Source organism: Coregonus clupeaformis, chromosome 21 (assembly GCF_020615455.1).
Source record: "Coregonus clupeaformis isolate EN_2021a chromosome 21, ASM2061545v1, whole genome shotgun sequence".
Classification (NCBI taxonomy): domain Eukaryota; kingdom Metazoa; phylum Chordata; class Actinopteri; order Salmoniformes; family Salmonidae; genus Coregonus; species Coregonus clupeaformis.
The window spans coordinates 57179319-57193401 of NC_059212.1; the positions used below are offsets into that span (position 1 = coordinate 57179319).

Genomic DNA, 14083 nt, shown 5'->3' on the forward strand with positions numbered 1-14083 from the left:
CCTTATGTTTGGGGCAAATCCAACAACACATCACTGAGTAACCGCCTCCTTATTTTCAAGCATGGCGGTGGCTGCAAACATGGCATGGGTATGCTGGACATCGTGAAAACCTGGGGAGTTTTTCAGGATAAAAATAAATGGGAAGGAGCTAAGCACAGGAAAATCCTTGGGGAAAACCTGCTTCTGTCTGCTTTACACCAGACACTGGGTGAGGAATTCACCTTTCAGCAGGACAATAACGTACAACATAAGGCCAAATCTACATTGGAGTTGCTTACCAAGAAGAGAGTGAATGTTCCTGAGTTGCCAAGTTACAGTTTTGAATTAAATCTGCTTGGAAATATATAGTAAGACTTGAAAATGGCCGTCTAGCCATGATCCCCAACACCTTGACAGAGCTTGAAGAACTTTGAAAATAATAAATGGGCAAATATTGCACAATCCAGGTGTGCAAAGCTCTTATACATTTTACATTTACATTTTAGTCATTTAGCAGACACTCTTATCCAGAGCGACTTACAGGAGCAATTAGGGTTAAGTGCCTTGCTCAAGGGCACATCAACAGATTTTTCACCTAGTCGGCTCAGGGATTAGGACCAGCGACCTTTCGGTTACTGGCACAACGCTCTTAACCACTAAGCTACCTGCCGCCCACCCAAAAAGACTCACAGCTGTAATCGCTGACAAAGGTGTTTCTGATTATGTAGTGACTCAGGGGTGATGAATACTTATCTAATGAAGGTATTATTTTTTATTTTTGTATTAATCTTTCAAAAATGTCAGAATTTTTCTGCCACTTTGACATTCGAGTATGTTGTGTAGATCATTGACTAAAAATAACAATTCAATCCATTTTAATCACACTTTAATACAACATTTGAAGAAATCCAAGGGGGATTATTGAAAGTCTTAATGAAAAGTCCCATTATGTGTTTATTAAACGAACACGTTTTAAATACACCATATGAAAACCACATGCACACGTCTCAAAAAATCAGCATGAACATGATACTGCATTTATTTTCTCATTAAAAATGTTTTGGGGGAAAAAATTATGTAGTTGAATGGAAGTAATGAAATAGGCATTTGTGAACATTATATAGCCTAACAGTACAAACACACTATGTAACATACTTTTAGGCTTATATATGCCTTATATATCACACAATGTCTGGATGCAATATTCTACCCAGGAATATTCAACACTGAAATCTGTTACTCTTGTTATTCCAAATGCATCTGTGGATATTGTCTGCTGACAACAATGAAAATGAATCTTTGTCTTTAATGCAGGGTTTGATCTAAACGTCAGAAACTATCGGGTGGAATAGTTATTTTCTATGTTATAGAGTGGAATGGTTTTTCTGCTGGTGTGTCCTGAGGTAGCTCCTCTCTGAGAACCTCTTCCCGCAGTGAGTGCAGGCGAACGGCCTCTCTCCGTGTGGACCTTCAGGTGCATCTTCAGCTGGTCCTGGCGGGAGAACCTCTTCTCACACTGGGGGCAGCTGTAGGGTTTCTCCCCTGTGTGGACCCTCTGGTGCCTCTTCAGGTGGTGCTGGTGGGAGAACCTCTTCTCACACTGGGTACAGCTGAAGGATTTCTCCCCTGTGTGGACCCTCTGGTGACTCTCCACCTTCTGGAGGCAGCTGAAGCCTTTGTTACAGAACATGCAGAGGAACCGTTTCTCTTTACTACTGCCTGATGTGGCTCCCCCTCCCTGAGCCTGGGCTCTAGCCCTGTCATTTGAGTTCAATACCTGATGATCGAAAAGGATGCGGCCGTGTGAATCAGAAGGCCCCATTGACGTGGACACTGGGTCGTGATCCCTGAACGCGTGTAAAGGGGAGTGGGTTGCGACATTTGGATTTGTCTCTAAGTTTTCCCTGTATTCTAAGAAGTCACTGGTGTTGCCCTGCGAGTGTCCTTCTCCTAAGTGAGTTTCGTTTGCATTCCATGTCAGAGGAGTGTCATCCTCCACTTTCACAATCACCTCATCTAAGACTACAACCTCCCCTTTCTTATCTAGGCACCTTTCAGAGTTTACACTACTACTGTACCGGTTCCAGTCCCTCTCATTGGATTAGTCTGTGTATCTAAGTCCACAGATATGTCACCAGGTATCATCTCGGTCTCTGTAGCGTATGAACAGGACGGATCATTGCCCGTCTGTAATGCGTCACCTGAGTCCTGATGGGATAAAACCGTCCTCGGGCTCGGGTTACCATAAAGTAAATACTCTGAGCGGGGAGAAGGAGGACAACCCAGTCGCCCCCAGCCCCTTTAAAGTCTCGGTGTCTGTCTCTGACTTGAGTACGGCGTTCGGCGTTCCACTGACCTCCGTGATCCTGCGTCGGGTCCTGTACTGCGCTGGGGCAGTGGTGGAATCCTCTGTGGCTACAAGGGGCACTCCAGTCTGGATGTCTCTGCTGTGCCGTGGGTCCACCTCTGCTTCAGACCTCTCCAGCTTGACCCCAGGACCTGCAGCCTCTGCATCTGCAGACTTATAAGAAGAGAGGGTGTTATTACTGGTATATGAGTAGAACTGGATAATAATGTCTCACAAGCTCCCCCTATGGCAGATACATGAGGATGTGCATGTAAGCAAGTGAATAGCTGAGGGGGAGCCTTTCTGAAATAAACAGGCCACATTTGATTTACAAAGTAACTGTAATTTGTAATGCAACACTATTCCACTAACCTCTATCATGATAACGTGCTGGGTTGAGGTTCCACTCCCCTCATCAACAGTGATTGGTTGGTCATCTCTCCATGTATTGTGTCCTGCTTGGCTTCACAGAAATCATGTGGCCTCCAGTGATATGTCCTTCACCTGAGAGAGTGATTGGGGGAAAAGAGGTGGTTCTGTTAGCTACTGTCAATGCTATATTGTACACTATTGACAGTTTTGACATTGTCTAGAATTGGCAAGGATGTAAGGTAACACTTCTTGATATACTATTTATTTATCTATGTATTATATTCCATGCATCACATTGTTTTCATTGAGTAAATAATAGGAAATGCAGTTAATCAAGAATCTGGTGAGATGATGATAGTGTCTTTGCGCAAGATAGCTAAGTAATCAGGGGAATTATTGCATACTAGCCAAACAACGGACCCACTTCTGGGTAACACATCTGAACACATGTGCAGAGGGGAACGTGGCGACAGTCCCTGAGCTATATATTTTCTGCTAAATGTACCTCTTGCCATTCCTCTGTATTGGTCCAGGATCTTGACACTACTCGTAGTAGTACTGCCTGCGACGACGCGCTCTCGCATTGTCCTCTCTGCGCGCTCCCGTGCCATCTTCAGTTCCAGTAGCTGTAGTTTCCTCCGCAATGCCCCGTTTTCTTTCTGGCTTTGAGTTATTTCCAAACGAAACACTGCATAGTCGTCGTCTACGAGTTTACAGATGTCTGCCACAGCTGCATTCGCTAGCACCTCCATGATGGAGGCTATTTGAGTGTGAAAAACCAGACAGTTAGCCATTGTTAGCAAACGTTAACAGCTAGGTAGCTTACTTATATAAAACCTATCATTCAAGTCCTGTTTCCAACGGGAATTAAACACTACCTTGGGTAAGTATGTGATGCTGTGCAGTTAAATTAGTCATAAATTGAGTTCTAGGGTGTTAATAAATGTCTAAATACAACAATAAATCGCTAACTTGGAAATTATTGTTAACTTCCGTTTACTACTTTTTCTTTGTGTGATTTTCCGGCAGACTACGTCTTCTTCAGTGGGTTTAATTCCGGTTGGCATCCAATATTAACGTTGCATTACCGCCACCAACTGGACTGGAGTATAAATGGGAAAAGGGAAAAACCCTGCCAACTATTTTATTTTATAACTCAACATTCATTAAAAAAACACCCCCAATTGCACTATTTTGACCCTATCTGATCCTACACCATGCTGACAGCCTGGGAGGACGGAACACTACCATTCAACACACCCTGTAACTCTTCTGTAGTAAATTCTCGTAATCCCAAGCACTTCTCTGCAGCTGCCACCACAACACCTATTTTCTGTGATTTACATTCTATTCCGGCGGTACAGTTGATAACCATGGCAATGAACTGTAAAAAGCCAACTTTACTGAAGCACATTTCGTTCGTAGGCCTATTACTCTGTACTGGCAAAAGTCTAATACTCACCGGTAGCCTCTTAGGGTCCCTCACCCTTGACCCATCTTCACTGCCTCCGCATACGATACCTTCTGACTAGACGCTTTGTTACGTATTGTTGCCCTTCACAGGTCGGAGTGTGAATCGCATATTTTGTTCACATAAAAGGGGAATGGGGAAAAAGAAATTGCACCTCCATCTAATCCTACATATACACCACTATCCCCAACAAACCCACCACCCCTTCCCACTACTTTGGCGCTAACAAATCCTACCCCAGGCTGTTGGCCTGGGAGGATGGAACACTTTCTCTCAAAATTCCCTGTAGTTCTTCTGCACTAAAATCTGACACTCAAAAATGTCCCTGCTGCTGCTACTACCAAATTAAATTTTCTGGGATTTCTGTTCCGTCTGTCCGGTTCAATTAATGACCATAGCAATAAACACCAAGAAGCCAACCTTACTAAAGCACAAACTGTTCTTGTCACTCTGTACTGGCCTACTACTCACAGGGATCCTCTCAGGCTGCCTCATCCTTAGCCCACCATCCTCTACTTTCCTCACTGCCTCAGCATATGACACTTTCTGCACTGTTCTAACCCTGGCAACCTCAACCTGTCTCACTCGCACAGGACATTTCTGATCCCCAGCAACATGGTCACCCCCACAATTGACACACACAGCTTTTCCCACCAAAACTACACACTTCTTTGTCCCACCGTAGGGGGTTCGGAACAAAAGCTCTCACCAGATAACTAACATTACTTTATCAGGTAATAACGCTGTTTTAAAATTCAAAAGTACCAACAGGGTCACGTCAGTCTTGCGCTCTCCACCGGGTCTGCATCGCACCCTTTACACTGAAGAGAAAGGATCCTATTGGTTGGCGTCATAGCTCAAAGGATGTGGTTAAATGAAAAGGGTATGTTCTTTGAAATAAGGTACATTTTAGTCATTTAGCAGACACTCTTCTCCAGAGCGACTTACAGTTAATGCATTGATCTTAAGATAGCTAGGTGTGACAACCACATATCTCAGTCATAGTAAGTACATTTTTCTTCAATAAAGTAACTATCAGCAAATTCAATAGGTACTGCTTATTACATTACACATCAAAACTCCTATGATCAGTATCTTTCAAGCTGAGTCCAGACTTGTTTAGAAAGAGCAGTGTGTTAGCAAGAATAGAGTAGAAAATAATAGAGGGTCATTACATTTGATTTCAATGATTTTTTGATTTGACGCAAACTTTCTATACATATTTGCACATTGTAGATTTGGTCAGAAAGTTACTTTTTGGACCTGAATGCCAAAACATTTAGGAGATAGAGGTGCTTAAAGTTGACCCGTTTTGCATACCCCACCTTACCATGAGACATCCCCCACTGGGCACAGACGTCAGTTCAACGTCTAGCTTTGATTTACATTTGGTTGATTTGTCAACTAACCTGAATTCAACTTGAAATCAACAAAACATTTCACCATGTCATTGGATCTAGGTTAAAAGTTGGGTGAAAAAACGGAGTTTACACATTTTTATTGACATTGTAAATGACTTTAAAGGATAAAAAATGACATAATTTCTATTAAAACATTTTTTTTCAAGAAATTACAAAATAGTTTCACAATCCTGTTTGTAAGCTTTTAAATTATATCAAACTCAACCTTTTATCTTTTCCAGTGATGAAGACATGGATGTCTCATGGTATGGTATGCAAAATGGGTCAACTTTGAGTAACTCTATCTCCTATGTTTTGGCATTCAGGTCCAAAAAGTCACTTTCTGACCACTTCTACCATGGGCAAAGAGGTATAGAAAGTTTTATTCAAATCAAAAGGGGTGCGGTCAAAGTGATTGAACGACCCTAGAACACCCTATTCCATCTACATCACATCACTAAGGTAAATATTCAACTGTCCTTGTTCTAGCCTAGGTTTACTGTCTCTCTTAAAACATTTACACAAGCCTGTTTCAAATGAGAAGTTAACAAAGGATTAATGAGGGGTACAGTGCCTTGCAAAAGTATTCATCCCTCTTGGCGTTTTTCCTATTTTGTTGCATTACAACCTGTAATTTAAATCGATTTTTATTTGGTTTTCATGTAATGGACATCCACAAAATAGTTCAAATTGGTGAAGTGAAATTTAAAAAATAACTTGTTAAAAAACATTCTTACAAATAAATAACGGAAAAGTGGTGCGTGCATATGTATTCACCCCCTTTGCAATGAAGCCCCTAAATAAGATCTGGTGCAACCATTACCTTCAGAAGTCACATAATTAGTTAAATAAAGTGTCACATGATCTGTCACATGATCTCAGTATATATACACCTGTTCTGAAAGGCCCCAGAGTCTGCAACACCACTAAGCAAGGGGCGGCACCATGAAGACCAAGGAGCTCTCCAAACAGGTCAGGGACAAAGTTGTGGAGAAGTACAGATCAGGGTTGGGTTATAAAAAAATATCTGAAACTTTGAACATCCCACGGAACACCATTAAATCCATTATTAAAAAATGGAAAGAATGTGGCACCACAACAAACCTGCCAAGAGAGGGCCGCCCACCAAAACTCACAGACCAGGCAAGGAGGGCATTAATCCGAGAGGCAACAAAGAGATCAAAGATAACCCTGAAGGAGCTGCAAAGCTCCACAGCGGATATTGGAGTATCTGTCCACAGGACCACTTTAAGCCGTACACTCCACAGAGCTGGGCTTTACGGAAGAGTGGCCAGAAAAAAGCCATTGCTTAAAGAAAGAAATAAGCAAACACATTTGGTGTTCGCCAAAAGGCATGTGGGAGACTCCCCAAACATATGGAAGAAGGTACTCTGGTCAGATGAGACTAAAATTGAGCTTTCTGGCCATCAAGGAAAACGCTATATCTGGCGCAAACCCAACACCTTTCATCACCCCGAGAACACCATTACCACAGTGAAGCATGGTGGTGGCAGCATCATGCTGTTTTTCATCGGCATGGACTGGGAAACTGGTCAGAATTGAAGGAATGATGGATGGCGCTAAATAAAGGGACATTTTTGAGGGAAACCTGTTTTTCTTCCAGAGATTTGAGACTGGAGGTTCACCTTCCAGCAGGACAATGACCCTAAGCATACTGCTAAAGCAACACTTGAGTGGTTTAAGGGGAAACATTTAAATGTCTTGGAATGGCCTAGTCAAAGCCCAGACCTCAATCCAATTGAGAATCTGTGGTATGACTTAAAGATTGCTGTACACCAGCGGAACCCATCCAACTTGAAGGAGCTGGAGCAGTTTTGCCTTGAAGAATGGGCAAAAATCCCAGTGGCTAGATGTGCCAAGCTTATAAAGACATACCCCAAGAGACTTACAGCTGTAATTGCGGCAAAAGGTGGTTCTACAAAGTATTGACTTTGGGGTGGTGAATAGTTATGCACACTCAAGTTCTGTTTTTTTGTCTTATTTCTTGTTTGTTTCACAAAATATATTTTGCATCTTCAAAGTGGTAGGCATGTTGTGTAAATCAAATGATACAAACCCCCCAAAAATCAATTTTAATTCCAGGTTGTAAGGCAACAAAATAGGAAAAATGCCAAGGGGGGTGAATACATTCGCAAGCCACTGTATGTGGTTAATTACCCTCTTACCCCAAGACACTTCACATGATAACTAACATTGATTGAACTTGAATATGACAACTTTCAGGATGAATCAAACCACTGTATTTATTATTCATCAATATAATTAGTGCGTAAAGGCAATCCAAACCTTTTTTAATGATTCATACATACATTTCCTAACCCAAAAATTTGACTTAATAATCTACAAGATCAGTGTATTTTTACATCTACCAGTTGGTGTTGAAGTGGAGACGAATATGCATATATTTAAATGGGGTTCTTTCATTGATCCCTATTTTCTGAACCCGTTCTCTCGACATATTCTAGTTTGTCGACAAAGTTCTAATTAAAGGTACACCGTATTTTTAAAGGGATGTCTTAAGATAAATGTACTGACAACCCTATTGAATGAAAAATCCATGAGAAAATCTGTTGGCCAGCAAGTGGGAGGGTTTTCAGCAGTAAAAAAAAAAAAAAGCAAAGCCATTACGCACCTGTACAAGGTAAGTCTGAATACCAACTACTGAGAACTGCGTGGGAAAGGCGTGTGTAAGAAAGGCCTAATTTCCTAAATCAGAATCGGGCCCTATGTTGGTTTTATTTAGGATAATGTTTTACAGCTTTGTCATTCTATTTTAAAATCATCTTACTTTATTATATCATATATTTTACATGTGATAAGGGTACACAGAGGGCCAGAGATGATTACAGACACCTGTGAATATCTGAAGTACCCAAAAAAGGCCACAAAATGTAATATGATAGATTACATACAATCCTTGAAAGATACCAAAACTCAGGTAGTTTACTGGTAAACTTAGAACGTTTCCAGTAATATACAGTGGGGAAAATAAGTATTTAGTCAGCCACCAATTGTGCAAGTTCTCCCACTTAAAAAGATGAGAGAGGCCTGTAATTTTCATCATAGGTACACGTTAACTATGACAAAAATTGAGAAAAAGAAATCCAGAAAATCACATTGTAGGATTTTTAATGAATTTATTTGCAAATTATGGTGGAAAATAAGTATTTGGTCACCTACAAACAAGCAAGATTTCTGGCTCTCACAGACCTGTAACTTCTTCTTTTTAAGAGGCTCCTCTGTCCTCCACTCGTTACCTGTATTAATGGCACCTGTTTGAACTTGTTATCAGTATAAAAGACACCTGTCCACAACCTCAAACAGTCACACTCCAAACTCCACTATGGCCAAGACCAAAGAGCTGTCAAAGGACACCAGAAACAAAATTGTAGACCTGCACCAGGCTGGGAAGACTGAATCTGCAATAGGTAAGCAGCTTGGTTTGAAGAAATCAACAGTGGGAGCAATTATTAGGAAATGGAAGACATACAAGACCACTGATAATCTCCCTCGATCTGGGGCTCCACGCAAGATCTCACCCCGTGGGGTCAAAAAGGTCACAAGAACGGTGAGCAAAAATCCCAGAACCACACGGGGGGACCTAGTGAATGACCTGCAGAGAGCTGGGACCAAAGTAACAAAGCCTACCATCAGTAACACACTACGCCGCCAGGGACTCAAATCCTGCAGTGCCAGACGTGTCCCACTGCTTAAGCCAGTACATGTCCAGGCCCGTCTGAAGTTTGCTAGAGTGCATTTGGATGATCCAGAAGAGGATTGGGAGAATGTCATATGGTCAGATGAAACCAAAATATAACTTTTTGGTAAAAACTCAACTTGTCGTGTTTGGAGGACAAAGAATGCTGAGTTGCATCCAAAGAACACCATACCTACTGTGAAGCATGGGGGTGGAAACATCATGCTTTGGGGCTGTTTTTCTGCAAAGGGACCAGGACGACTGATCCGTTTAAAGGAAAGAATGAATGGGGCCATGTATCGTGAGATTTTGAGTAAAAACCTCCTTCCATCAGCAAGGGCATTGAAGATGAAACGTGGCTGGGTCTTTTAGATGACAATGATCCCAAACATTAACCGGCAACTAAGGAGTGGTTAGTAAGAAGATTAGTTGTCTGGAGTGGCTCTAGCCAGTTCAGATTCAACCCCGTAGGTGCAAAACTTGGAGGAGTTGAAAGTTGAAGTGTCCAGCGACAGCCCCCAAAACATCACTTTTAGAGGAGATGATGAGTGAATGGGCCAAAATACCAGCAAATAGTGTGTGAAAACTTTTGAGACTTAAAAAGTTGACTGGTATTGCCAACAAAGGTATATAACAAAGTATTGAGAAACTTGTTGATTGAAATAATTTTCAATTACATAATTTGCAAATAAATTCATTAAAAATCTACAAGTGATTTGGAGAATTTCAGCTTTGTCTGTCATAGTTGACGTGTAAATATGATGAAAAAATTACAGGACTCCTCATCTTTTTAAGTGGGAGAACTTGCACAAATTGGTGGCTGTAAGTGCCTTTGAACGGGGTATGGTAGGTGCCAGGTACACCGGTTTGAGTGTGTCAACTGCAACGCTGCTGGGTTTTTCACGCTCAACAGTTTCCCGTGTGTATCAAGAATGGTTCACCAGCCAACTTGACACAACTGTGCCAGGATCCCTGTGGAATGCTTTCGACAACTTGTAGAGTCCATGCCCTGACGAATTGAGGCTGTTCTGAGGGCAAAAGGGGGGATGCAACTCAATATTTGGAAGGTGTTCTTAATGTTTGGTATACTCAGTGTATATTATTCATGTATTATATCTGTGTCCATATTACCCATGAGTTTCTAGTAGATAGACCCTATGGTTCAAGAGAAAATAGCCTAATTAATGAATAAAGTATCTAATTAACAATGGCATTATTTTCAATTAACTCAGCTACTTTCCAACTATTGACTGTGTTCACAAGTACCACCCGTTTTATGCCAAAACATTGACAACAAATACATATTGACATTAAAGTGTGTAAACAATATATAGATAAGACATTTCTGGGATCTTTTATTTCAGCTCATGAAACATGGGACCAATACTTTACATGTTGCGTTGATATTTCTTTCTGAACAGAAATATAAACGCAACATGTAAAGTATTGGTCCCATGTTTCATGAGCTGAAATAAAAGATCCCAGAAATGTTCCATACGTACAAAAGGCTTATTTCTCTAAAATGTTGTGCACAAATTTGTTTACGTCCCTGTTTGTGAGCATTTCTCCTTTGCCAAGATAATCCATCCACCTGACAGGTGTGGCATATCAAGAAGCTGATCATTACACAGGTGCACCTTGTGCTGGGGACAATAAAAGGCCACTCTAAAATGTGCAGTTTTGTCACACAACACATTGGCCACAGATGTCTTACATTTTGAGGGAGTGTGCAATTGTCATGCTGACTACAGGAATGTCCACCAGAGCTGTTGTCAGAGAACTGAATGTTAATTTGTCTAGCATAAGCCACCTCCAACGTCAATTTAAGAACCTTTTGCAGTATGTCCAACCGGCCTCACAACCGCAGACCACGTGTATGGTGTCGTGTGGGCGAGTGGTTTGCTGATGTCAGCGTTGTGAACAGTGTGTCCCATGGTGGCGGTGGATATGGTATGCACAATATGTAAACAATAGCCGAATGTAGTCGACCGAAGCACGTTTCCTCTCAATCAGCTGGAAGTGTTTGCTGTTCGGTCTGTAGTTTGATTAGGGTCGCCCATATTGTGCAAGTGTTTTTCACGTGTGAATTGCATCAGTATTGAAAATAAAAACTGGAAATACAAACCGATATACTGACCAGCGTACTAAATGTCGAGTTGATAACACTTACCTGTGGATATTTTGTATCAGATTACCTCCGACATATGTACAAAATCGGCGGACAACAGGTAAAGTAAGTTTAAATTTAGTTTGTTTAACATTCTGACTTGTAATGGGACTGTTCAGGAATGCTGAGCCTACATGTTAGAGAGGAGTGTGTAAGTATTTCACTCTCTGATTCTAAAAGACTGCTAACCTTATGCCAAACTCTAACCATGAATTTTCAAGATATAGCCAATCTTTACTTTGTGGCTGTGGAATATAGTGGAAACCCTTTCAAGCTCAGAGCAGTCTGTAATTGACCTAAAAACGAATGACTGGCTAGATCCCATCGGTGGCAAGGACATAAACCTATAGGTTTGAAGGAAGCCAAGGAAACTAAGGCCATTTGAATTCTAAATGATAAACAAGCAAATCAAAAGGACAACATGATCTCATTTATTAACAGATCTGATCACCTGTTCTTTGTTTGTCCAGATGAAACCAGTCTGTCAAGTTGCTAGCTTACATCTAAACTCTCGAACTAAATACGTACTGCACTTCCAACCACAAAGCCTCTTTGGTTTGATTTTATGCCTCAAACTACAACTTGCATCGCTAACAGCTAAATGTTTGTTAAAATTCTAATTCTATTTGAGGCTCCACATTGTCATGTGAAATATTAATGTTATTTCCAACAACCAATGAGCAACTCCACTGTAAATCCAGCTGCATATTGAATGTTGAGATTGCAGAAAGGCCAGTCTCTTTGGCAATGACATGGAGTGGAAAGTTAGCAAAAAAATACTGGTACCCAGACTAGGAGTGTTATAAAAACGAGGGACATTATATTTGTTATGAATAGACCATAGTCAAAACCAAATTCAGAGGGGAAATATAGGGTGTGTTCGTAAATTCACTTGAGTGCTCAGAGTGCGTCCGTAAATTCAGAGCATTTTCAGATTGTTCGTTCATAAATTCAGAGCATTTCGCTCTCGGAGCATACAGTCGTGGTCAAAAGTTTAGTGAATGACACAAATATTAATTTTTTTACAAAGTCTGCTGCCTCAGTTTTTATGATGGCAATTTGCATATACTCCAGAATGTTATGAAGAGTGATCAGATGAATTGCGAAGTCCCTCTTTGCCATGAAAATGAACTGAATCCCAAAAAAACATTTCCACTGCATTTCAGCCCTGCCACAAAAGGACCAGCTGACATCATGTCAGTGATTCTCTCGTTAACACTGGTGAGAGTGTTGACGAGGACAAGGCTGGAGATCACTCTGTCATGCTGATTGAGTTAGAATAACAGACTGGAAGCTTTAAAAAGAGGGTGGTGCTTGAAATCATTGTTCTTCCTCTGTTAACCATGGTTACCTGCAAGGAAACACGTGCCGTCATCAAAAAGGGCTTCACAGGTAAGGATATTGCTGCTAATAAGATTGCACCTAAATCAACCATTTATCAGATCATCAAGAACTTCAAGGAGAGAGGTTCAATTGTTGTGAAGAAAGCTTCAGGGCGCCCAAGAAAGTCCAGCAAGCGCCAGGACCGTCTCCTAAAGTTGATTCAGCTGCGGGATCGGGGCACCACCAGTGCAGAGCTTGCTCAGGAATGGCAGCAGGCAGGTGTGAGTGCATCTGCACGCACAGTGAGGCGAAGACTTTTGGAGGATGGACTGTTGTCAAGAAGGGCAGCGAGGAAGCCACTTCTCTCCAGGAAAAACATCAGGGACAGACTGATATTCTGCAAAAGGTACAGGGATTGGACTGCTGAGGACTGGGGTAAAGTCATTTTCTCTGATGAATCCCCTTTCAGATTGTTTGGGGCATCCGGAAAAAAGCTTGTCCGGAGAAGACAAGGTGAGCGCTATCATCAGTCCTGTGTCATGCCAACAGTAAAGCATCCTGAGACCATTCATGTCTGGGGTTGCTTCTCAGCCAAGGGAGTGGGTTCACTCACAATTTTGCCTAAGAACACAGCCATGAATAAAGAATGGTACCAACGCATCCTCCGAGAGCAACTTCTCCCAACCAGCCAAGAACAGTTTGGTGACGAACAATGCCTTTTCCAGCATGATGGAGCACCTTGCCATAAGGCAAAAGTGATAACTAAGTGGCTCGGGGTACAAAACATCGACATTTTGGGTCCATGGCCAGGAAACTCCCCAGACCTTAATCCCATTGAGAACTTGTGGTCAATATTTAAGAGGCGGGTGGACAAACAAAACCCCCCAAATTCTGACAAACTCCAAGCATTGATTATGCAAGAATGGACTGCAGAGGTCTTGGAAAAAGAAGGGTCAACACTGCAAATATTGTCTCTTTGCATAATCTTAATGTAATTGTCAATAAAAGCCTTTGACAATTATGGAATGCTTGTAATTATACTTCAGTATACCATAGTAACATCTGACAAAAATATCTAAAAACACTGTAGCAGCAAACTTTGTGAAGACCAATACTTGTGTCATTCTCAAAACTTTTGAACACGACTGTACACTGGACACTCTGGCCGAGGAGTAGGGTTGATCCGAGCGTTCAGACCTCACAAAGGCAGTCAAGCACCCATGCTAACTGGCTAAAGTTGGCTAGCTTGCTAGCTACTAACAGACACAAATGAGAGAACACCTCACACCATTTTATTTGCCATAGA

The 14083-nt window shown here is 41.6% G+C and overlaps 1 protein-coding gene across 1 annotated transcript; it reads right to left on the minus strand.

Annotated features, from left to right (window-relative positions):
• Positions 1 to 1150: 1150 nt before the first annotated feature.
• LOC123481557 (protein krueppel-like) lies at positions 1151 to 2264 on the minus strand. Its single transcript, XM_045206008.1, is given in 2 exon segments — positions 1151 to 1441; positions 1444 to 2264. Coding segments are annotated over 2 exon segments (456 nt in total). The 5' UTR covers positions 1802 to 2264; the 3' UTR covers positions 1151 to 1343.
• Positions 2265 to 14083: the final 11819 nt, after the last annotated feature.